At 43.2% G+C, this 24405-nt stretch overlaps 1 protein-coding gene across 6 annotated transcripts in view; it reads right to left on the bottom strand.

Annotated features, from left to right (window-relative positions):
* AREL1 (apoptosis resistant E3 ubiquitin protein ligase 1) overlaps nucleotides 1-24405 on the bottom strand; it is a 41932-nt gene that overhangs the window by 16147 nt on the left and 1380 nt on the right. For 2 of the 6 annotated variants that reach the window (XM_064658747.1, XM_064658748.1), the window contains exons 2-20: nucleotides 18555-18815; nucleotides 17335-17394; nucleotides 16453-16679; nucleotides 14576-14813; nucleotides 13392-13561; nucleotides 13137-13317; nucleotides 12189-12436; nucleotides 10428-10505; nucleotides 9783-9924; nucleotides 9261-9382; nucleotides 7263-7338; nucleotides 6740-6849; nucleotides 6036-6215; nucleotides 5760-5885; nucleotides 5430-5559; nucleotides 5290-5348; nucleotides 5074-5163; nucleotides 3926-4101; nucleotides 591-3747 (exon numbers count right to left, since the gene is read on the bottom strand). In XM_064658747.1, the coding sequence (XP_064514817.1) occupies nucleotides 3645-3747; nucleotides 3926-4101; nucleotides 5074-5163; nucleotides 5290-5348; nucleotides 5430-5559; nucleotides 5760-5885; nucleotides 6036-6215; nucleotides 6740-6849; nucleotides 7263-7338; nucleotides 9261-9382; nucleotides 9783-9924; nucleotides 10428-10505; nucleotides 12189-12436; nucleotides 13137-13317; nucleotides 13392-13561; nucleotides 14576-14813; nucleotides 16453-16679; nucleotides 17335-17394; nucleotides 18555-18645 (2607 nt within the window). In that variant the 5' untranslated portion in view covers nucleotides 18646-18815 and the 3' untranslated portion in view covers nucleotides 591-3644. Of the gene's footprint in view, nucleotides 1-590; nucleotides 3748-3925; nucleotides 4102-5073; nucleotides 5164-5289; nucleotides 5349-5429; nucleotides 5560-5759; nucleotides 5886-6035; nucleotides 6216-6739; nucleotides 6850-7262; nucleotides 7339-9260; nucleotides 9383-9782; nucleotides 9925-10427; nucleotides 10506-12188; nucleotides 12437-13136; nucleotides 13318-13391; nucleotides 13562-14575; nucleotides 14814-16452; nucleotides 16680-17334; nucleotides 17395-18554; nucleotides 18816-24405 lie in introns of those variants that run through there. The other 4 variants (XR_010431418.1, XR_010431419.1, XM_064658749.1 and 1 more) reach the window with 4 other exon arrangements.

A 24405-nucleotide genomic window follows, 5' to 3' on the forward strand; every position in this document is an offset into this window, starting at 1 on the left:
TGGCTGACAGTGTTTCATCATTTTACAGGCAGAAATGCTAATGGACATAATGCAACATAGAATCATGTTGCAGAATCTTCTCCAGTATTAAAGTTAAGCTTTTAATCCTTAAGGTGCAAAGGACTCAAACGCCCCTCTCCTCCTGGCTTCATCTAATCCTCCTGGCAGTACAGCGAAGCACAGGCAGTACAAGTAAGTACCTGCAGCTCAAAGAGTCAGGTAATGCACAGTAAGATGAAAAAGTAATTGCACTAACTGCATTATTAATTTATATTAAAGAGTTTTTAAAATACTTTCTGGCATTACTAGCTGCTTCAGACCATTTTCCAGCCTATTTCAGGCACCAGTGAGGCTTCACTGCAAGCCCCAGCCCAGACTCCTGCCTCTTCCCAAAAGTTCACTCCTGCCTCTTCCCAAAGGGTCCTGGCTTCACTCACGCATCCTGATAGGCTGCAGGTGGAGAACCATCCTCTCCCCCCACAGCAGACCTCTGTCAGACACCTGAAGACCTGGAGAGGCCCCTTGCCCACAGATAGCACCAGTTTGATTCCCTCTGTAAATCCCAGAAAGAATGCTGATCTGAGAAGGCAGCATTTTTAAAATATTTTATTTATTATACAAACTATTTACAAAATCAACTACTACAACCACAGGCTTCCAAATTTTGGCTGAACTCTGCCAGAAATTCACCAGAGGGAACTAGTATTTGACCTGTATCATCTACAGCTCCTGGTTTCTAAAAACATGCAACATGGCCTGCAGGTACAGGCTGAAGCCAGGCCCTCTGCACCTCAAAGCAGCTTCAGGAAACATGGAATCTTGTCTAAGATGGTATCATGATCCTAAGGATTACTACAGAAGAGCCTCTATTAAGTGGGAATAAATAAAGGGCAAAAACGAAAAGTAACGAGCCTCTGCCAGCAGTAACATAGCGTGGGGGGGACCACAGCACATCCCCATTGCCAGCATTAGGGGCAGCATCAAAAATGACTGTACTGGGAAACGGTGTAAAGCCAGAGACAAGTTTAGAAATATTGTGATGGATCTCAGCAACATGGGACCAGCTAGGGGCCTGTGCAAACAGTGGGGATGGGTTTAATTGACCAAGAGCACCCATCACAGTTCTGACCGCACTTGTGTTAAGAAGAAAATCCTTGGCATCTTCACAGCTGCTGGGAAGCGTGGAGTGCCGGCTGTAATGAATGAGAAGCATTTAGGACCTCTTTCCAGTAAAGGAAGTCTGCCCAATGGCCAGTTACTTCATCTCCAGAATAAAAAAATGACAGCTCAAGAGAAGAAGGGAGAAGATTCCTGAGGAAGATGTCACTGTCAGAGCTGACCCATAGCTATAGGGCTGAAAACATCCTCAGACAGCTGAGACTGCAAGACAAGGCTGAAACATAGAAACAACACCAAGCTATGCCTCCCAACAAACTGGAGTTAAGCTGAGCACCGCCACTTCCTCTCGGTCCCTGGAGAAAGCAGTGAAGTGGTGTCTTGGAAAACACAGGACTCCGTAACTCTACTGACCATGGAAGTCATCTGCAGTGTAAATAAAATGGTACCATACTCTCCATCCAAAGGAGGTCAGAACTTTGCAGAATGCAGCCTGCATTAAAAAAGGGAGAACAGCCACTATTATCGTGATCTGTCAGAGCACAAGAGTGGCAACTCTCAAGCTGGCAGCCTCGCAGCACCTCAGTGCCAGTGAGGGAATAAATTCACAAGGCAAAGAAATCCCCCTGAGTAGTCTCCATGTTCAGCTGACTGCTTTTTGGCACCAAAATGGCTTATTTTTTTTTCTGTACAGAAGTAACAGCCCAAGAATGACTCAGATGCTGTCTTAAAAACATTTTCTAGATATAGAATATTTCCCCCAAGTTCCCAGTCAATTTGACTAAGCTACACTTGAAAAGCACAGACAGTTAACTTAAAAGATCCATACTGTGCACAAGTCTGACTGGATCGGCCTGAAGATAGCAGAAGGGGACTGAAGAGGATGATGTGACTTTTTATCCAATAGGTTGTTATAAAATTAGCTTGGCATGCCAGTCTGAAACTCCATTCTGGAAGAAATCCAGCAAATCCATAATCCAGTGAAAGCTCACATTGCAGGTATTAGCGATGCAGATTTCTTCAACCTTGACTCCTGTATGCCTTTGACTTGAACCATCTAAGGGACTGCTGAAAACAAAAAACTTGAGTTTTGCTTCATGGAAGAACTCATCAAGATTCTCAGATTCTCCTTCCCTTTATTCCCCTGGGAAGGGCTGAATGGACTGCCAACTACAACAGACCCCAATCATAAACTTACTTCTCATGCCGGTCTGCCCACTCCTCCCCCTACAAGCCAGACAATGGTGGGTGCAGGCTGTTGAGTGATCACTTGAGTGAAGTTCTAGTTAGCATTTTGTGCTGGAAAGCCAACAGTGCTGAATGGAACAGGAGGAAAGGAGAGATGAAGAAAGAAAGAAGAATAGAAGGACAGAAATCTAGCTGCTCTCCAGGCACCAACAACTCTCTGGACACTCTGAAATGCGGTAGAAAAAGAGAAGCCTCAGGCTGCTGCATGATAGAGGTAGAAGCCAAGACACTGTGGAATTCTGGAGAAGAGGTACCATGTTCTGCCCAGTACTATCACCCCAACAACAAATGCAAGCCCAGTGCACACTCTAGCTGCTTATTGATCTGTCACTGTCACTACATAACATACATACCCTGAAGGTGAATGTGGGATAGGCATTGGTGCTCAGCATTGAGGGATCACACTCATGCCCATACTCTCTCTCCTGAGGAAGGGAAAAGATGGCAAGGGCATGGAACAGCTTCCTGTGCAACATCAACTGTCAGAAACATTCAGTGGAGGAGAAACTCCTCTTCCAGTTCATTTGCAGAGGCTCATTACCAGCTTCTGCTGCTGGACCCTGGTGGAGGTAGTACAGGATCACTGTCAGGGCCAGCACGTGTGCTCTGATGAGATTGTTCTCCCCTTTGGGTTACTCCCTCCAGTGGATACTCCCCATTTTTCTCTGTGGCGCACATGACAGCAGCATCCAGAGCAAGATGGAGAAGGAGAACCAGAAACCCTTTTGGGTCAGGCGCTGAAAGAATGGACAACTGTACACTCCTTACCAGTCACAGTGAGATGAACTATCAGGGAGCATCACTGGGGGAGTTGAGCCAAGACATGGGAAGTTACTAAGGCTTCCCATGAGCCAGATTTCCAGCAGAACTCCATGCTGGTCTTCCCTCTTCCTCCTAGAGAGCTACAATAAAGGCAGCTCAGCAGATCTCCTGCACCTCCCTGTAACTTCTGCTTATGAACTTCATCTTCTTACAGAAGGATGGGTGTATAGGGTACATGGAAATCAAGTGCAATATCTCCTTGATGAATGCACCGTAGTCCTTTTGTTGTTTCACACTGAACCAAATGGAGAATGAGGAAAAGGGAAAAGATGAGCTCTTGATGACATATTTGGGATACAGAAAGGCCACATGACATCTTCTGAATGACAAATTCCTTTACATGGAGTCTTTGCTCTGCCTCCATTGCCCGTATGAAGGGAAGGAGAACAACCAGAGGACTGAACCTGGGTCTTGCCACGAAGAGCCAAGAGGCTAAGTGGTCTCCTGGAAAGGGGAAATCACAGCATGCCAAAACCCTCACAACCCTCGCTGATAGCTAGCTGCAGCATCTTGTGCACTTCTTCATAGGAGTCATAAGTAGGGAGGCACAGCTGGTTAAAACTGTAAAACAAAAGAAAAATTCCACTCAGACTAGATCTGAGAGGGAACCATCCCCATCAGCTGCTTTTAGATGGGTTGACACAAGCATCACATACATTACACTGCTTGCCCACCACAACTGGCTGGTGTCGCTCCCAAAAGCACAATGAAGAAAGTCCTACCACCCCAGGATACTTGCCAAGTGTGGGCTGTCGGCAAAGTACTGTGAGTTGGAGCTGCAATGATCTGGAAAGATGGACAGAGTGCAGCAAACCCTCCTGGGGGCAGCTGGGAGGAACCAGTTGTGAACTGCAAAAGCCTGGCCAGCTCTTCCTGCGTGAAACTGGACACCACAGTCCAAAACCACCTCATGACCTGTTAAGAAACAGAGAACATAAAGACAGGTCAGCCAAGGAAATCAAGTAAGCACATTAGCAACTTGCAAGAAGATCAGTCAATTGCCCTTGCAAGCAAGCACTCTACTAATAGTTAGAATTGTTTTGTTTTACCAGGGTGACACATAGAGGCAAGTATTACATAGTTTCTAATCAGTTAAGAGATGTCCCATGCTCCTATTTCCCACCAATCGTTTCCCGTAAAAAAGAAAGGCTGCTTCTGCTCTCCCCACAGAGATTTTTAGAAATACCTGCATAGGCAATAAGATAGGTTTACAATGCAGACAATGCTTCTTGCACTATGCTAGTCTTTTGTTTTTTCACATCATCTGGTACTTCTGCAGAAAGATGGAACCATCCAGTGTTTACAGACAGAAACTTGTATTCCCATTCTCTTTTCATCTTGGGTGTTTTGGCAGCTTCCATTATTTTTCTAAATGAAGCTGCTACTATTCCCATAACCCTCTTGTTGGGAAATGCAGGGAGGGATGGGAACCATCAGAGGGTACAAATTTAAGCTACTACATCAGTAGTCTTCATCACAGCACTGAATTCCAAACACTACCTGTGGGCTGCAAACATGTTTTTCAAGCATCTCTTAGATATGTCACCATGAACATCTTCAGTAGCAATAATTCCCACCAACTTCTCCTGATTCCTGGCTGAACTGTTCTTAATTAGTGCTTTGTTGAATTTTTTTTAAAGAGACCACTGCTGATGATTGTTACTTGTTGGTATCTGATTAAGCATCACCCCTAGTCAGCCAGGCTGAAGGATCACTCTAGGGGGAAACACTATTTCATAATGTGTGCAGTCCTACCTGACCCCTGAATTGTTCAGTTTGTCCTTCTGAAATCCTAAATTCCAACAAGACATCTGTTCCCAGCTTATCTTCTGCTGTAGTTGGGATAACTGGTTTCGACAGGCAGAAGAGAGGAACCCTTTCACTTACCTTCTCACGAAAGTGCCAAGATCCTCCCACCACTACAGCATGTGCCTTGAAGTCACAGACACTGATATCTCCAGTACCGCACATAAGCAACTGAAAGGTAAGAGACTGCAGTCAGAAAGCCTGGAGCCAAGGAAACAAGGCAACAGCTACTGTGCAAGTTATGAACATTTAAAATGGGGAAGTAAAGGTAGAGATGCTTAGGAAGGCAGCAATTACCTCAAGCTCATTCTCATCAAAAATAGCCAGCAGGTTCTCAGGAACTAATTCGTTAAGACCTGGAAGAGAAGAGAAGAGCAGCATGTGCTATGCCCTGGGACATAAAGGCAGAGAGGAGCAGGGAGCAGGCAGCATGTTACCTTTCAGGAAGTGATCCACCTCCTCTCTAACCTGATTAGCCAGCCTGTACTGCGCAAGCAGATTTAGATACAAGATTTTGTTTTCATTCGTCACTGGTACTTGAGCCCCTCCTGCCACCAGTTCTACCACCTGAAAACAGGAGAACACTTGACGTGAATGTGATCAGCAGCATTCCCCAAACCTGAATGCCCAGCCAGAAAAAAAACCAAGGAAGGAGCTACTGCCCTGAGTAAGCTCAATTTTCTGGGGCATGTAGCAGAGTTCTTGGTCCCCATTACTGCAGGCATTAGGGATTAAACTGTCCCACCTTCAGGAACTGCCTTCCTCACCTTCTCCAGCTGTCCTGTTTTGCTATACTTCTCTTCGGCAAAGACCAGATCCATCTCACTCACATCATTGTTCAGTATAAAACACACTTTGGATTTATAGAATTCTGGGTCATCCGTTTCAAAATACTGTGTGAAAGAATAAGAAAGCAGAGACATGGAGGGAAGAACAAAAAAACCCCCACACTTTGCTAACCAGGACTCTGGGTCTGCTACTACACCAGCATTCAATCTCTCCCCAGACCAACACAGGCTTCAGACAAGGCTGGGAAGCTTTACCTTGTAATGCATACGAAGTCCTATGATCTGAGCCAGGAAGGATCGGGTGAAGCGAGCTCGAACCAGTTGTTTGTAAGCACCTCCCAGAGATGATTCATAAAGACACTTTCCTACCAGGCGGCCTGCAAATTCATACACTTTGAGTCGTAAATATGTGGGACGCCCTGGATTTGGATGCACCTGCAAAGAGGAAGCAAAATTAAATATCCAAGTATCGGTATCCAGTCCAACTAGCACAAATACCAAATATGAGACCAGTTCAAGTCATGGTATCTCTCAGTCTGTCCAAGGAGCTTTACTGTAATGTCCTCAAAGCCAAGCAATAGAAATAAAATGCCTGAGCCTGCCTAGGAAGAATACAAAATGTTTCACATGCACAGGCAAGAAGCTATATGAGAGCAGAAATGGATTCTGAAACATTCAGAACCAATAGAACCTCTAGACACTGTGATGCCACCTCCTCTCGCCCAAAAATCCAGTCTTCCCTGCTGACTGTCCACCCTCTACTGTTCATCCAGCCAGTTCTTTGACATTTCAATGGGTTAAGATCATTAAGCAAAGCTTTGAGAAAGGCACTAGAAGTGACTATACAAGCAAGCTAAAGAATGGGTAAGGTTCCATACCATTTAATAGCAGCATTGTTTAACCATAAGCATGTCAATGCTCACATTTCTGTGCATTTGGCACAGGAACTGCAGACTCACCAAGGCCTGGTTGTTATCACTAAAGCGGGTAAACAGTTGATTGGTGGTATCAAATAATGCCTTACAAATGAGCTCAAACCACTCTCTGCGTGGACCTCCCCAGTCCAGAGCTACAAGATAAAACAAGCTTGGTCATCCACGGGTCATCAATTCAAGAGTTTCTTGCGTGCTGCTTACCTGACACGAGAGTTCATCCCAGTGAACAGCAACCTAGCAAAAAGGCAGTAGACAGGGACTACAGAACTCTAGGTTCTGCTCCCAAACCTAGTCCTAGTTGGGTTTTTTTGTTAGTTTGTGGGTTTTTTAGGGGGAGAGGGGTGGAGTTTACATAAGGCCTCAGGTCCCTATGTGAGTAGGTATAGAATAGCACCAGCAGAATAATTCACTAACATCTGTGAGAAAGTGAAAGAGCTGGAAAGCCACAAAGGACGGACATATCAGAAGAAACCAGCATTTCAGATTAAAACTACTGCACCATCATTCCTTTTGCTTCCTCCTCATATATATTCATAGCATAACTCACCTTCTTCATCCTGAAAAATCACTTCAAAGTTTTTGCTCCAGTCAGAAACAGAAAAATTTCGTGTTGCTTTAAAAGACTGAAAAAAAGAAAATAGCAGCAGCCATTACTGCTTGGCACCCCATAACCAATATGCAGTCCTGCACATATGACTGGGCAATTTAAGCAACACAAAAAACCAATAAGTAGTCTAGTACTCTAAAGTATAAAAGTGAAAATTAGAATGCCTAAGGTCTAATTCTTATTTGTCCAAAGCCACAGAAGCCAATTCCTCATTTTCTGAGACACATTATCTATATAAAATACAGTTCATCTTAGAACAGTGTGAGGTCATAGCATAGAATTATCCTTCTCAAGGCTGCAGTACAGTATTGTTTAAAGTATTAAAATGCCTGTGGGAAGGAGCAATTTCTGTAAAGCACTCTCAGCCCACGAGTTAGATTTAAAATAGGATTGTTTCAAAGAGCACCAGAAAATAGCTTGAAAAGAATCAGAGTTCATACTTAGAGCAAGTCACGATGCAAAAAAGTAATAAAATATCTCAAGTGTCTAGAATTTCCTGTGCCCCAATTCCAGATTCCAATTAAAGAAAATTTAAAAAGCTACATGGCAGTCCTCAGTCATACGGGTACTTTTGGCTTAGCTTATCTTCAAATAGGGTAGAGCATCATGCTAGTCACACCTCTGGGCTAAACACATTGGTCACATTCAGTGCCTATCAACCTTGGTCACTAAAGCTTATATTTATTATTATTATTATTATTATGGCATTGGATTTATTTTGTCTTACTAGGCTCTAACACCAATGCTCAAGACAGTGCAGGAATTTCCAATATAGTAGGACAAAATAGTCACAAAAATGCTGTTTAGAAATGAAGTAATTTTGTAGCAAGCTATTAACTGAAACATAATCTCATAAACACTGCAAGGTGGTACATGCAGAAAATATTCCAAAACACAGATTTACTGAGTGTAAATCAAGGGAAATCCCAGCCACTCCTGCTTGCCCCAGAAATGTTCTTTTCCATCTTTATAACATTACTGTTATGAGACACATGTGGAAACAACAAGTCAGGATAACTGCCTTCCCTGCATACACAGTATTGAGAATGTCATTTAAGAACCATATTATATGAATGACTAAGTTCCATTTTGGAAACACAACAGCTCAGGTCAGAATTGGTGAAGACTTAACTCAAGGACTCAACAAAATACTTTATCGTCACTCTGAACCACTACTAGTAGCCTGTTGGTGCAAGAGTTTTATGCATGCAGCTCAGTAACATCTGACTTGACACCTTATCTCACTGAATGGCTCTGTGCCAGGAAAACAGTAGATAATGACTCAGGACTTTGTGTTATGCTCCCAAATCTGGTCCAGGTAGACAGTGTCTGCATCCATTTACAGAATCACAGAAACATTCAGATTGGAAAAGACCTCTAAGATCATTGAGTCCAACCTTTGACTGATAAGCACCTTGTCAATTAGACCATGGCACTAAGTGCCACGTCCAGTTGAACACTTTCAAGGATGGCAACTCCATAACCTCCCTGAGCAGTCCATTGCAATGTTCAACAAATCTTTTTACGAAGAAATTCCTCCTGATGTCCAATCTGTCCCCTGGCACAGCTTGTGGCTATAATTTACCCTAGACATCTCTCAAGGCTTGATTTACTCTGTGACAAGTTCCTTAAAAATTTATCAGAGTTGAAGTTGCCTAACTGCTTAAGAAATCGATCAGATCTTGCTACCTGTAGAGAAGGAATACAGCATTCCACCTAATAACAAACCAGAACACAGAGGAGCTACTTGGGATTTTTTTTTTTTTCTTTTTTTCATCTTTGGAAAGCTGTCTGCTGGCATCTGCCTTGAAACAGAAGGACTAATCATTTTTAGTATGGCTGCCCTAGCACATCCCAGTTTAAATTTCCTTAGGCACCAAGCAGAAGGAAAAGGATGGAGGAAGCATTTGAGTTAAGTAAAGTGACTTATACACTCACCGACTCCAGCAGACAGTGACGGCTGACCTTCAGCGTGACCTTTGAATGAGGTCTTTTCATGTGCACCTGACGTAGCTCTCGCTGAAAGAAGTTCACTTTGTCTTGGAAGGTTTCAGAGCCTCCTGAGAATAATGACAATTTGAGTCAGGCCTGAGCTGTCAGCACCTCAAACATCTAGACAGTATTCCTAAGATTAGCTGCACAGGTCAGTTTAACAGCCCAAAGGTGCATTTATTACAGCAAGGTTTGATGACAGAACTCTCAAGGCAGTTTGCAGTTAGTCTTACTGATATTCATACTCACAGGTGCTCTTTCAAAGAGCCTGACAGAGAAGCTGAGCTGAAAAGGAACAGCTGCCAAAGTACATTCACTGGAAGCACCAACAGGAACAGAGTATGAGACTCCAGGAATCAGCGTTCTCATAGGAAGTTATTCAGTGCTGGCAATCTTTATTCCCCAGGAAAACCAGCAGACTCAAGTGCTAACTTCCTGACTACTGTACCCACCTCACTGCCCCTTTACCTATGTTTTTATGCAGAGAGCGAATGAAAGTGGCTGCCAAGATGTTCCTCTCCTTGCAGCTGAGCTCCACAGGGGGTTGGATCCCATCATCCACCACCAGTGTCAGTAATTTGTGCACAGGATCAGGACCAAGGTATGAAAACTAGCAGCAAAAAGATGCAAGAAAAGGTAAACCCATCATGCAGAAGGCACAGTATGTTCAGTAGACAGAGCAACACCAGCTGTGCTCTAAGACTTTTTCTGTTCACCCATGCATATGCAGTTAACAGGAACACTACTTCAAGCATGAAGACTCCAGTTAGGAGGCTGCTTCAAACTTCACACACTAGCGTAAGGGCTTCAGTGGACACAATCACAGCATTTTAGCAAGGTTATGAGGAAAATAAAATGAAAAATGCAAGGAATCAAGATTTTGCCTAGCATTGGGACAAAAGGCAGAAAGGAGCGATAAGACCGCCTTCTATTCACAAATATTAGCAAAATTTGGGCACTGGGAGGGAATTAGAGAGTTGAATTTTATGCCATAAAATGTTGTTCTGTGGGTGGAAGCCCTTCTCTCCAAAAGAAAAAAAAAGACCACCATTCATAAGGATGACAAGCTAACAACATGGAGGTGCCGTGGCATGTACATGGAAAGAGGCTCACCTTTGTGCCAGGACACACTCTAAAGGTGAAAAGGCGCCATGGAATGATCTTCAGGTAAAATTCTTTCACTGAGAATTGCTGAGTAACCATAAGGAAAAGAAAATGTTAAATGTCACATGTCTGTTAAGGATTGTCCCTGAAACATATGAGGCACAGGACAGTTCCATAAGGCTAGACCTCCCTTCAACCCCAGGGACAGGTGTCTGCAACATTTGGCACAATATATAAGAGTCTTTAAAGCTCCACAGAACTGTAAGCAACTTGTCAGTAAGAGTTCACTGCGTGCATTTATGACGCATGTGGGATGCCAGCATGACACAGATTTTACAGCAGTAAGCCATTGTGTTCAATAGAACATCACCAGTCTAATTGGATAGTAATCTTAAGTACGCTTGAGAAGCTGAATTCAGGACATGACTGTAATGCACTGACAAAAAGGTTTTGGTAAAAGTCACGCTAACAGCCTACTAATATTAATCCCAAATTTTCACAATCATTTCAATCATCTTTTAGAAAGCACTTGCTAAATTCACAAGATTTGCAGAAGTTTCTTCTCACAATGTATTTCTGCCAGAACAAATAACTAACTGTGGAACTGCTGCCTTCTGGAGAGCAAGTTAAGATGAAATTTTAGCATCTTTATACAAAACAAAACCATTTCCTGCACAAGCCTGTTCTAGTTGCAATAACTGGAAAAACTGACAAGCAGCATTTCTCCAGAAACAAACCAAATGTGAACAACAACCTCTTAAAAGAAATAACAGCATAGTAACAGTTTTCCACTGTTTCTATTTATATAGAGATATCCAGGGAGACATTACAAGAGCATCAATCACATTAACAACTTTGGCACCTCGAGGGAGCTTGCAACAGTACCCACTTCTGGTGATCTGCTTTACCAAGTAGAAAAGAGTACGAAAGTCCAAAATGATACACCAAGGATGAAAGGATGCTGACCTCATGAGGACACAGCATTCATTCCCAAAGACAGTTCTTACAGCCACATGGATCAGATATTCAGAAATGTCTAGCAGCACGCTCTATCCTATAAATGTTTCACAGCCCTCTTTCTCCCTTTGCCAGAAAAGCAATTCCTGCATTAGTCTTTCAGTTTTATATTAATCACTGCTTTTTTTAGAATGCATTTGAATAGGTAGATTAACAAAGTACATTTGAATTCGTTAGTAGATTTAGAGGAATTTTCCTTCTAGTTTCCAAATGTTCTTAGGCAATAATAAAGCGCAATAGTTACTGTTAACATAGTGTTACTATAAGAGAATCCTTAGTTTCTCTTGACTTGCTTGAATCCTGTTTCTTCTACTTATAAATTTATCTTTTGTCCTCAAACCATTTTTTTTCCTTTTCTTTTCAGTGAAACATTCCAGAAACAGGACAAATACATAAAATCTGAGAAGGTGAGATTCTGTTAAGTTCGAGTTTATAGGTATCAGAAACTGAGAATAGGAATTGGAGGTCTGACCTGACCAGAACAAAGGAAAGGCAAACAGAATACCTACTGAACAATCAATGAGAAAATTCCCAGTAGACTTTGGATCAGACCTAGAAAGACACAGTCCTAAAATTTCAAAATGCATTTTCACATTATTCTTAGTCATGTGCTCCATGTTTGCCTTGGGCAAGCCTTTTTTTAACTAAATCTGAGGCACCTAAATCTGGAGTTAAGATACAGAGCACAAGAAATTCTTCAGTTGCAGCATACTTTAAACGTGCACTCAGGAGCAGTAACTTTATGATATCTACCTTAGGTGACACATAGCAGTACACTTTTTTAGGCTTTTTCACTTTCTCAGGTGTCTGGCTGTCAGAAGGAGAATCTTCATCTTCATCCTCAATTGCAGTAGAAGGACGGCGCTGGGAGGAGCTCAGGTGCATTGGTGGAAGTTGCCACTGAGTGTTGGTATAACTAGGAGCATCATAAAGGTAGGCTTCAAAATAAATACTGACACCTGAGGTGGACACATTGCGTTCTACAATGTTCTTTTCATTCTCTGAGGGAAATAGATATGAAAGAGTTGTGTAAATACTAATGGAGAACAGAATGAAAAAGAATACACAGGCTAGCACCAAATCAGTGACTATGATTTTAAAGAAAAAGTTATATATCCAAAGCAAAACCTGGTCAAGTGAAACTTTAATAAAGAGAACCCAGGAGTGGGATGAGAAGATTTCACGATGGCAGTTTGTCATGGTTTCAGATAGTGACTGGTTAAAGAAAAAAGGCATACAGAACCTCTCTCTCAGAGCACCAGCCTGAAGGCATAGCCACTTGACAGCCACACTGAAATCTGGCTCACTCCTGAAGAAATTATAACATCATAAAACAAAATCCCACATAGGTTTCATGCAGTGTTGTTCATCCATATAACTTAACATACAATACATGACTGGCTCAGATGCCAACTACTAGCAAGCAATAAAAATTGCCTAATTTCCAAGGTAAATCTCCTGAAATAGGAGAAAAACACTTGCTTTTATCTGCTGATGGCTCAGAGAGTATCAACCCTCAGAGATCTTTCTTGTTAAGCAACAAATTCATTTACCTTAGCATTTTTAAATGAATATGCTTTCCTTTAGCAATTAAGCATGGTTAGCCTGCAAGGAAGCCACTACTAGCTCTGCTACATGAGTGTGCAAAGCACGTTGTAAGAGGACACCTGGAGAATGAATACTGAGTAAGTCTTGACTCACCGCTTAGAACAATGATGTCAAAATCACCATTGCTTATGGGCTGGTTCTGGTAGGAGATGCAGGCATGGAAACACCCCCTAGAGTGCAAGGTGAGTCGGAAGAGCACCTCGCAAGTCTGCCGATTAGACACCACAGACTTCTCAAACACCACATCAGAGCTCTCTTCTTCTTGAGGACCCAGCTAAACAGAAAACAAATAAACTGAGCTCCCTAGCTCACCTGGAGTCAAGCAGCAAGGGAGGAGGTTGCACTCACCTCATGGATGGAGAGGCTGTAATTGTGCTCATCTATCAGTGACACAGAGTTGCTGGTGGGATTGTCATACTCATCTCTGGGAGCTATCTGCAGAGTGTGCTGCTGCCCACAGGTCAGCACCAGAGTGGAGAAATGGCAGACAATTTTGGTTTTGGAGGGAACCACCATTCCTGAAGCAGACAACAACAATTTAGAGTGAAACAAATTCCGAGGCGAAGCTACAAAAAGCAAAAGAAAAGCAACTAGGGGCACAATACCCTTGAAAATGGATCAAATCTAAACATATTTGATGCTCTGATATTCAAAACAGAGTATCTGAGCACTGAAATACATGGTGTAGTGCATAGTGTTTGTCTTGGATCAGAAACTTAATACTAATAAAACAAATCCAGTTACTAGTCTTTTCCACCATTCTAACCTTCAGCTCAGGAAGTTGCTTCCACTGTACATACAAAATACAATTTAGCTGACATCTAAGAAAACCTGCAAATGCAGCTTACCAAACAAACTTTAGCCTGAAGTGTATTTGAATTAAACCGGAGCTTCCTAAGCAAAGATATCTTAGCAAGATGTGTATCTGTTCACAGTGCAATGGAATAGAGGTCCTTTCAATGAACACGTACATGAAACACGAAAGATGTCAACTGGAGTCAAAAAACCAAAAGTAGTAGAAAGCAAATTTCATACAGATAAAAAGGAAATGTTTTTAAATAAGTGTATAATCAAAGGTATCAACTGCTCCATGAGCTTAAAGGAATAGAGTGAGGTATTCAAAGGAGACAGAGTTAAATCATGACAGCATTTCCAATTCAGATACAAATAATTCAGTACTTTCACAAAAGGCATTCATTCCCTGACTACTAGATGGATTATGAAGAAGTTACTACAAAACAGAGAACATGACACAAGTGGTTAGGGATTGTAAGCATTACATTAATGCTTACAAAAGTCATTAGGGATTAATGACTTTTCTGTAAGGCAGTTTCTGTTTTGCCAGGTAGTGGTAGTCACAAGTATGTTTTACTCATGGGGCTATTGCTAGGATCTACACGTGGCAGGAGGTAAATGGTGAAAGGTAACTTTTTCCCTGTCACCTACCTGTTTTAGCTGGAAACACATTTACCTAACTGCCTCCAACACCTCCAAATCTACTCTGAATCATTAGAGGGCCACTTAGACCTTACCTGGCTGGAACACCTTGTAGTAGGGGCTGTAGGCCACATTCAAGCCACCGAGTTTTACAGTAATCTCATATCTTCCAGCTCTGCGCACAGTGAAGGCCACTTTCACCACATTGGAATTGGGCTCCTGAAGAACTTCCTGGGTTACAGGAATATCAATTGCTAACTCCATATGGCAGATGTGAACACGCAGCCCCACAGGCCGGTGAGCAGGGAAGGGTTGCCCATTTTTATAGAATAACTGCATGGGAAACAGAAGTCCAGGTCAACAAAAATATGCAGTGCACAGAGGAAGAGAAAGCAAGTTGCCTTAGGGAAGGGAAAGAACCCCAGCTCAGCAAAGGAAAAATAATTAATAGACAACTTTGTCACACTGGCTGTGTTCTCCAAAACGAACAGGGCACTGTCTTTTGTGCTGGGGTTCAAATGTGTGCCCTGAAAAGAACATGACTCCAGGCATTTCCTGTCTGCACTGCTAGTGCGATATCAGAGCAGAAATCAAGAGAACCCACTATCGAAAGGAAAAAAGTAAAGCCAGCAGATCTTGTTCATTTATACAGCTAAGCTCTGGAAAAGCTCTCACCAATTTGTTATAGAAAATAGTGTAAAAAAGATGCTGACCTAAGGAGCTGACCCAGTCTTTACTGCTAAGAAGCATCAGCACAAAAACAATGTGTTAGATAAGATCACAGGCTGTTCAATCACAGAACTGATCTGCCGGACAATTTCAAAAGGTAACATACCTTGACCAATACTTCCTTACAAGTAAAGAATTACACCTTTGAAACCTTACGCATGGCTCTTCAAGAGCCAGCAGCTTGTAGGCCAGAGCCTCCCTGCCATCTGCAATCAGCCTGCAGACAGTAAAAAGGTACTAATATTTCCTATTTGTAAGTAAGGGAGAGTGTAGGCCCTGAAGTACTTTGCATCTTGACTGTCAGTGAGAGAAACCAGCATATGCAACAGCTACTGTTGATGAATAAAGGGCTAAGCAAATGGGAAACAAGCATGAAGTGGAAGGGCACATTGCTGGAGCTGCCATGAGTGAGTGTCAGTAAGGTGAAGAGAATAAATTCAAACAGCAGGTACAGAACAAGTCCCTTTCCCCTCAGCAATTTTTCACTGCCTGCCCTGGAGTCAGAATTCCTCACTCACCATCAAGCAGAAGGGTTTTTGTCATCTTCCCAAGAGGGATGGGTATGGCAGACCTAGCTGAACCTTTCTTCTTATTTTGATACCCTCCTGGATGGGGAAGATGGGACAGAAAGATGGGCACACAAGCCCTGCAAAACCTGTTCAAACTTTCTCCACATAGCTCCAAACTCTCTGTGTTTAGGCTCCTCACCCGTCTTATTTGTGTACTTGTCCCATTCCCCTAGATTTGGCCTTTAGGGATTGTAGAGAAACAAGAGTTCTTGGCAGGCTTTTCCAGGTCAGACAGAAAAACATTCCATTTTGGAGGAATGGGGAGTGGCCATGAAGCCTTACTGCTTTTGGGTTGGTAAAATGCCCATTCCCACGCTCTCAACTTCAGCTGCACAACCAAAAGATAGCACCAAGTCTGTTGAAGGCAAGGCTCAGCCCACTCACTTCCCAGTAAAGGAAGCAGTAGTGAGGACAAGCCTCGTCTCCTCTGGCTCTTCAGAGGATTCTAGAGAGAGAGATATAAGACTTTTAAGAAGTGCAAGCCTGAAATATGCACTTACAGATTTCTGCGACACATTAATGGGGCAAAAGGCATAAACAGACAGCTTTCCTCCTCCTAACTTACATCTGGCTTAGCCCCCCAAAAAAAAACATTTGAAGAGCCCATCCCTAACTCAGACCTCTGTTCCTGCCCACAAAGCTGCATGGAAATGGAAACAGAAATATTGCCTTACATGCACTCGGAAGGCCATGCTATGGCCCACCTCATAGGGGTCCTTCCAATCCCAGGAGATTTTGCAGGACCGGGGATCCAAGTAGTTGCCTCGCACGTAGTCATAAATAGTTCGCTCCCCTCGGCGTTCCCGGTCCTCATGCTGAAGGAAGCTGACTATACGTGCGGCAAGCTCAAATAGGAACTTAATGGTGAAGAAGAAAGCTACAACAAATACCGTGATCCCACCTGCAGCAAGGAGAGAACAAAGGTGGTTGCAGCAGCATGGCTGAGTCAGGCACTCAAATCCCCTCTGCATCAGCCCAAGATGCCTTTTGTTAATGACATTCTACTCGACTGCAAATTAGCCGTTTAAGGCAGAAGCTATTGCATGAACATTTATGGTTTGTGTTATGCTACAAGTAAGGTTAGAGAATACCAAGTCACTTAAAACTCTGCAAATGACTGCAAATAAAGGAAATAGGTAAAGGTGGTACAGAGTCTCAGGTAAGGTTAGCAGCCATCCCAACAGAAGCATGGAATTCCATTTGAGTGGCAAATTAGAACTACAGAGATTCTTTTAAGGGAAACAGTCAAAAAACCATACAACCTCTGCACATCACATTAAGACTGGATTAAGAGGCATCACAGAGGCAACAACTCTCCACCAGTTCTTGAAAGAAAAAGTAAGGGAATGGCTCAGGAATTAGGTCAATGAAAGGACTTCAGGAACAAGAATGGTGGAGAGGCAAGTCTGCCAGGTGGAGAGCACAGTGTGGGGTGACAGCAATTTCATGTTTGTTACGTAGACTCTGAACTAACATTAAATCAAAGGCTATGAAGAAACTCACCTAAAGCCTATTGAGAGGTCAACAAATACAGTGGCAGCCTTTCCTTCACTTACCAATAATGTAAAACATCAGGTCCCTTCGGTGAGACACACAGCCGAGGATCACAGCTGCATCTAGAACACAAAATAGGCCAAGTCCAGTCCAGTGACTCTTCCTCACATACACTGGCCTAAATTTAATCTGTGATTCCTCAGAAAAAAATGCCTGTTGATATCTGTCTTCCTCTGCAAGGACATCTCTAAAGCATTATTCCACAAGACTGTGAAATATGCAAACAGCACAGCATGCTACAGTAACAGTTCCCCCTCTGTCACAGATTCCAAATCAGATTCAGGGCTCTATAAGAAGAACAACATATTATCCTCTAAAAACAGTGAGAGCGGGCTCTGAGTACTGCAGTAAGGAGCTACGTTTTGCAGGATCACCAACGTCAACAGCAGTGGCCAAAAGCCACTCATCCAAACTCTCACACCTACTTCCAAGTCACAAAGTTAACTTCTAGTCTGATATGAAAGCACATCACGGAGCCACCACCAAAACAGATAGAAGCTGACCCTCTACCAGCAACCTTAGAAGAAAAAGCTATGGAATAAAAGAGTTGTGGACAAGACCATCCTAATTTATTCAGAACAAACAAAATCCTTCTAGGGCAGAGCTGAATCCATTTTTTGCCGTGTAAGTCCACTATAGAACGTATTAATGCAATTGGAAAACAATTAATCTGTATTTTCCCACTCGCTTCTGCAAAGTGGAGCCTCTCAGCTGAAACTCTCACTGATCAACACAAAAGCTAAAACTTTGGGTTTGTACACCATTAAGATTACAGCAATTTTTAGAGACACCAATCTAGAATCAAGTTCTCACTGAGGGGACTGCTAAACAAACATGTAGTAAAAAGACCACACCCAGAACAACAACATGCTGTTTGGTTGAAAAGACATAGCTGACAGATGGAAAAAGAGCAGCAACAAGGAACATGTGTGGCAATTAGACAAAGGATTTGGCATACAGTAATGCATACAATATAGCTCACCATGTCACCATTCAGTTAGTGAGAAGCTACATTGTGTATTCAAGCTTTTTTCTTCTAAACAAACACAAAAGGGGAGTTATTGATCAGTCATCTCAACAGCAGCAACAACGGACATCAGCATGCAGAAAGCTTAAATGAGGTATTTCTCTTCAACAATAGCCATGACTTTCTAGCCCTGCAAATCCCCTTTGCTGGCCTCAGCAGACAGTCCATCCCTCCAACCAAAGAGCAATCACATACCTTTACACAAGTGCCCATGTTCTAAAAGCCGTAAGGAGGGTACCCATTCTTCAGCATCCTTTCTCTTTGTGCCAAAAACTGTGACAAACATCAGCAAAAAGGGGCCATAGAGAACATTATCACAGAAAGAGGAACTCTTGGAACTTGCATCACAGAATCACTGCTGAAAAGTAAGGAGCTGAGCACAGCAGTTTCTTCCTCTTTGTGGAAAAGAGTTGTCCTGCAGTGCCGTTCCCTTTGGCCTGCGATTTGCTAGCTTCCCTGGAAAAGTAAAAAAAGGAGAGAGAAAAGTTAGATCTCTCTACTGTTGTGGATAAATCTTGCAAGCAGAAACACGTGAGAGGTGTAGGATGCAAGAGCACAACTAGACATGAAATCTGTGAGAGGCGCTATGAAGGTATCGCTGTTGATGAGGTGCAAGGCTTTGCCCTATCCTCAACCTCCATCTGTCATAATCTAATTTCATTATATGACCCCCTGAAACTAGCAGGTTCAAGATGGAACAAAACACATCCTTGTCTCCGTAGGTTTCATCGTGCTCATGGGTTTCACGGAGCAGCTAAGAACCTGAATGCTATTCATAAGGAGCATTAAGGATGGAAGCAAGGACTGGTAGCTTAGGAGGAATACAGAGAGATTGTCTCAGCAGCCAAGGATTGGGTTAGAAAAGCTAAAGCCCTGACAGAACTAAACCTGGGCAGGGATGTCAAGGGCAACATGAAAACCTTCCATAGGGAGAATGTGTGCCTTCTCCAGAAGGAAACAGGAGACTTGGTTACCCAGGACAATGAGAAGACTGAGGTACTCAACAATTTTTTGCCTCAGTCTTCCCCAGCAAGTGCTCCAGCCACATCACTCAAGTTACAGATGACAAAGGCAGGGACTGAGAGAATGAAGAACCGTCCACTGTACAAGAAGATCAGGTTTGAGAACATCTAAGGAACCTGAAGGTGCACAAGCTCATGGGACCTGATAAGATGTAGCTGCAAATACTGAGGTTGCTGGCAGAAGTTGCTAAGCCACTATCCATCATATTTGAGAAGTCAGGGCAGACTGGTGAAGTTCCCACTGACTGCACAAGGGAAAACACAACCTCCATTTTTAAAAACAGAAAAAAAGAAGACCCTGGGAACTATAGGCTAGTCAGTCTCACCTCAGTGCTTGGCAAGATCAAGGATCCTGGAAACTATGCTAAGGCATATGGAAAATAAGGAGGTGACTGGTGACAGCCAACATAGCTTCACTAAAAGCAAATCATGTCTGAAAAATTGGTAGCCTTGTATGGCAGGGTTACAGCAATGGTGGATGAGGGAAGAGCAACTAACGCTACCTACCTGGTCTTGCATTTGACACTGTCCTGCACATCATCCTTGTCTCTAAACTGGAGAGACATGGATTTGATGGATGGACCATTTGGTGCATAAGGAATTGGATGGATGGTCGCACTCAAAGAGTTGTGGTCAATGGCTCAATGTCCAAGTGGAGACCAGTGACAGATGGCAATCCTCAGATGTCAGTATTGGGACCAGGGCTGTTTAACATCTTTGTCACTGACATGGACAGTCGGATTGAGTGCACCCTCAGCAAGTTTGCTGATGATATCAAGTTGTATGGTGCAGTCAACAAGCTTGAGGGTTGCCATCCAGAGGGACCTTGACAGGCTTGAGAGGTAGAGGTAGACCTGTGTGAACCCCATGAAGTTCAGCATGGCTAAGTGCGAGATCCTGCACATGAGTCTGGGCAATCCCAAACACAAATACAGGCTGGAGGGAGAACGGATTGAGAGCAGACAAGAGGAGAAGAATTTGTGCATTTTGATTGACGAGAAGCTCAATGTGACCTAGAGCTGGGCAATCACCAAGAGTAGGAACTTTAAGAAAGACAAGTGCCGGATTCTGAACCTGAGATGGGGCAGCCCTCGATGTTCATACAGACTGGGGAATGAGGCGCTGGAGAGCAGGATCACGTAAATGGACTTGAAGGTCCCAATCGATGCCAAGCTGAATATGAGTCAGCAGTGCCCTGGCAGCCAGGAGGGCCAACCGTGTCCTGGGGGACATCAGGCAAAGCATCGCTAGCCAGTCAAGGGAGGTGATTGTCCCGCTCTGCTCTGCACTGGGGCAGCCTCACCTTGAGTATTGTGTGCAATTTTGGGTGCCACAATATAAGAAGGATATAAAGTTATTAGAGAGCATACAAATGAAAGCATGAAGATGCCACCCAGGTGAAGGGTCTGGAGGGGAAGTTGTATGAGAAATGGCTGAGGTCATTTGGTCTGTTCAGCCTGGAGGAGACTGAGGGGAGACCTCATCACAGCCTACAATTTCCTCACAAGGGGAAGTGGAGGTGCAGGCACTGATCTCTTCTCTCTGGTGACCAGAGGAAGGACCTAAAGGAATGGAATGAAGCTGTGTCAGAGAAGGTTTAGGTTGGATATTAGGAAAAGGTTCTTAGCCCAGAGGGTGTTTGAGCACTGGAACAGGCTCCCCAGGGAAGTGGTCACCATACCAAGCCTGACAGACTTTAAGAAATGTTTGGACAACACTCTCAGGCACATGGTGTGACTCTTGGGGCTGTCTTGTGCAGGGCCAGGAGTTGGACTTCAATGATCCTTGTGGGTCCCTTTCAAGTCAGGATATTCTATGATTCCATGACCTGACAATGTATGCTTGCAGCCTGGAAAGCCAATCATATCCTGGGCTGCATCAAAAGAAATGTGACCAGCAGGTCGAGGGAGGTGACTCTCCCCTCTACTCTGCTCCCATGAGATCTCACCTGGAGTACGACGTCCAATTCTGGTGCCCTCAGTACAGGGAAGATATGGATCTGTTGTAGCAGGTCCAGAGGAAGGCCATGAAGATGATCAGAGGGCTGGACCACCTCTCCTGTGAAGACAGGCTGAGAGAGCTGGGGTTGTTTAGCCTGCAGAAGAGAAGGCTGAAGAGAGCTTATAGCACCTTCCAGTACCTAAAGGTGGCCTACCAGAAAGATGAAAAGGAACTTTTACAGGGGCATGTAGTGATAGGACAAGGTGGAATGCCTTCAGACTGAAAGAGGGGAGGTTTAGATTAGGAAGAAATAAGGAGGAAATTCTTCACTATGAGTGGTGAGGCACTGGATCAGGTTGCCCAGAGAAGTTGTTGCTGCCCCATCCTTGGAAGTGTTCATGGTGAGGTTGGATGGGGCTTTGAGCAACCTGATCTAGTGAAAGATGTCCCTGCCCAGGGGAGTTGGAATTAGATGTTTTTTAAGGTCCCTTCCAAGCCAAACCAGTGTATGATCAGGTAGCACTTCAAGCCTTTACACCCAACAAAACGCCATACACTATTCTCAGACTGATTTTGCTCAGATTTAAAGGGCTATTTATGGTCAAGGCTAGAAAAAAAAAGTCTTTGAACGTTCTTGGACCACAAAGCAAACTGGATATTTTTTTTTCCTGCTGTTGTTGTTTGAAGTATTCAGGAAACCACTATCCTCATAAGGGATTTCAGTTTCAGCAGCACTATTCACTAAATTACAGTTTACTGTCAGGATTGAGATAAAAAGAAATTAAAATTTAACAGCAAGGATTGACGCAGCCCACAAAAACCAGGACATATGCCAGAAGAAACACCACAGACCCTACACAGTCAGTATCTACTCATTCAGAACACAGATTACATAAAGGAGTGAGAATGAAAAGAAAAGACCCGGGCTCAGCACAGCAGCTGTCTGTTAAGACAGTCCCCTCTTCTGGGGATGTAAGTGATGTGCTCCTCCCGCCTGCCATACCACCACCTCAGCTGTCACTTCCTTCTTAGTCCCCCCTCATCTGCCCTCCTCTTCACAAGTCTCTTATTTCCCTCCATCCAAGAATCATACAGATCTGGCTGCCTTCGCACACTTCCACTAAGCTTTCTAATGCATATGAAAACCAAACAGTAAGTCTGTGCAGAGCTCTCTGACTGCACTGCAGAAGCAGCCAGACTTTCACTGTCTTTTCCTCACCCACATCTCACGGAAAATCCCACCCACTCAGCTATTTTCCTCTTTCCTCTACTTAGTGAACAGTGTTGCAGTCCCCAGGCCATAAGTTTTCATTCTCCTCCTAGATGAAGCTTCAGGTTTCTAAACCCATAAATAATCTCTGTGTATTAAGAATCATAGACCTAGCAAATTCCTTGATATTTTAGTTATTTTACAGTACATATCCAAGATGTCCTACAAATGCCTGGTTGAAACCCTGCTTCAGCTTGGCCTGGCTGTCAAAGGTGTGTGGCTACTCCCCACACAGCTGAGGAATTTCACAGAAACTTATCAATATTTAGGAATCTACAAGATCTCCCTCCAGCATTTTACAGAACCAGATTTTTCACGTCACCAAAAAAACATCAACACAAAGCTGGCCCTGTAGGTTCATCTACCCAAGCTATTTCTGCCTGACTCTGCAACTCCTTTCCTTCTGTAAAGCAAACCACAAGTCACACAGGCGCTCTCTCAAGTAAAAAAGAGAAAGATCCATCATTTCAGCTATGAGGGTTTTTAAGTCAATTGGAGCCTGAGTCTTGTGATCTGGGTTGCAGAATTTCTGAACTTGGTGGACACAGGGAATTAGTTATCTCCATTAATCAGCACAGCAGCTTCTCATTTTATTACCCCCACATGAAGTGGTAAACAAGACACCAAGTCCGGTGACCTCCAGAGATGAAGTGGCTGTCAGACAATCAACTTTCTTCTAGTTTACACACTGCCTGCAGCTTTAAGGATGGTCTTGCAGCTGGAATACATGGAGGTAAAGAACCTAGTTGCAAGTAGCTGGTATCCAAGACATATTGTCACTCACTTAACAGAATGCAGATGTAAACTGCGACAGTATCTGTGCTAAGAACTGTTGGGTAACAATCCAGGAGACAAATTCTGAAAATCAGCAATAGAACATGCCATCATAGCTGGGTAGAAAAAAATGCTGAATTGTCCATCAGGTCTTAATAATCTTAATCCAAGTATAGAGGAAGCAATGGTCTCCCACTACCTGCAGGAAAAATGGGGATTTGGAAAGGTTCACCTTGGTTTGACTCAAGGAGAAATACTGGCATAATCAAGGTAGACAGCATGGAATCATAAAATAAACAGTATTCATACCATTGCTTCTCTCAAGTCAGTAAGAAAAGGAAGTCCAATAATAGGAATACATTTTGTTGTGTTATGGCTGCTGTAAAGTCAGAGGCACACAGTGCAAAGCTCCAGAAGGAAGTACAAGTGTAGCCATACATATAAAAGGAACAGTAACACAGTAATGGCACATTCATGTGGCTACAGCTACAAAGCCAGCTGGGTGCATGCTTTAAAGAACTGATGTACTGAGATTCTAAGAAATCTATAATGCTTCTTGGTTTTATTTGCTGCACTGATACATTTAACTGCCTTTCCTCTGTTTTTTAACAACACGCTTTTAATTTTGTTTTAAAGCCTTTTTGCAGGTTGATACTACTTCATCCAACTAAGATAAGAGAACCATCTATCTCTGTCAGAATGTCCTCTCAATCCATGTGCACAAATGTCCACTACCAATGGCACGTCCATCTCATGCCATGCACAAGATGACTATTCTCTAGTGAAAGGCACAGTATTTTCTCCCACTAAGTAAATCATGCACAAGCCAACAAACAAGAACGCCCATGAGACCTTAAGTTTAAAATATATTCACAGGAAACTGAAAAGTCAGCGCAAAAGATACTAGGCAGGATCCAGTATCAGCTATCAAGAACAAAAGTCACATCAATGGCCAGTGTCTACACAAAACAGTCATTCTCTCATCAGGGCTGGAATTTGTCATATTCATTTACATACAAGCTAAAAAACCAGTGGCAAC

The sequence above is a fragment of the Pseudopipra pipra genome, chromosome 6, assembly GCF_036250125.1.
Source record: "Pseudopipra pipra isolate bDixPip1 chromosome 6, bDixPip1.hap1, whole genome shotgun sequence".
Lineage (NCBI taxonomy): Eukaryota > Metazoa > Chordata > Aves > Passeriformes > Pipridae > Pseudopipra > Pseudopipra pipra.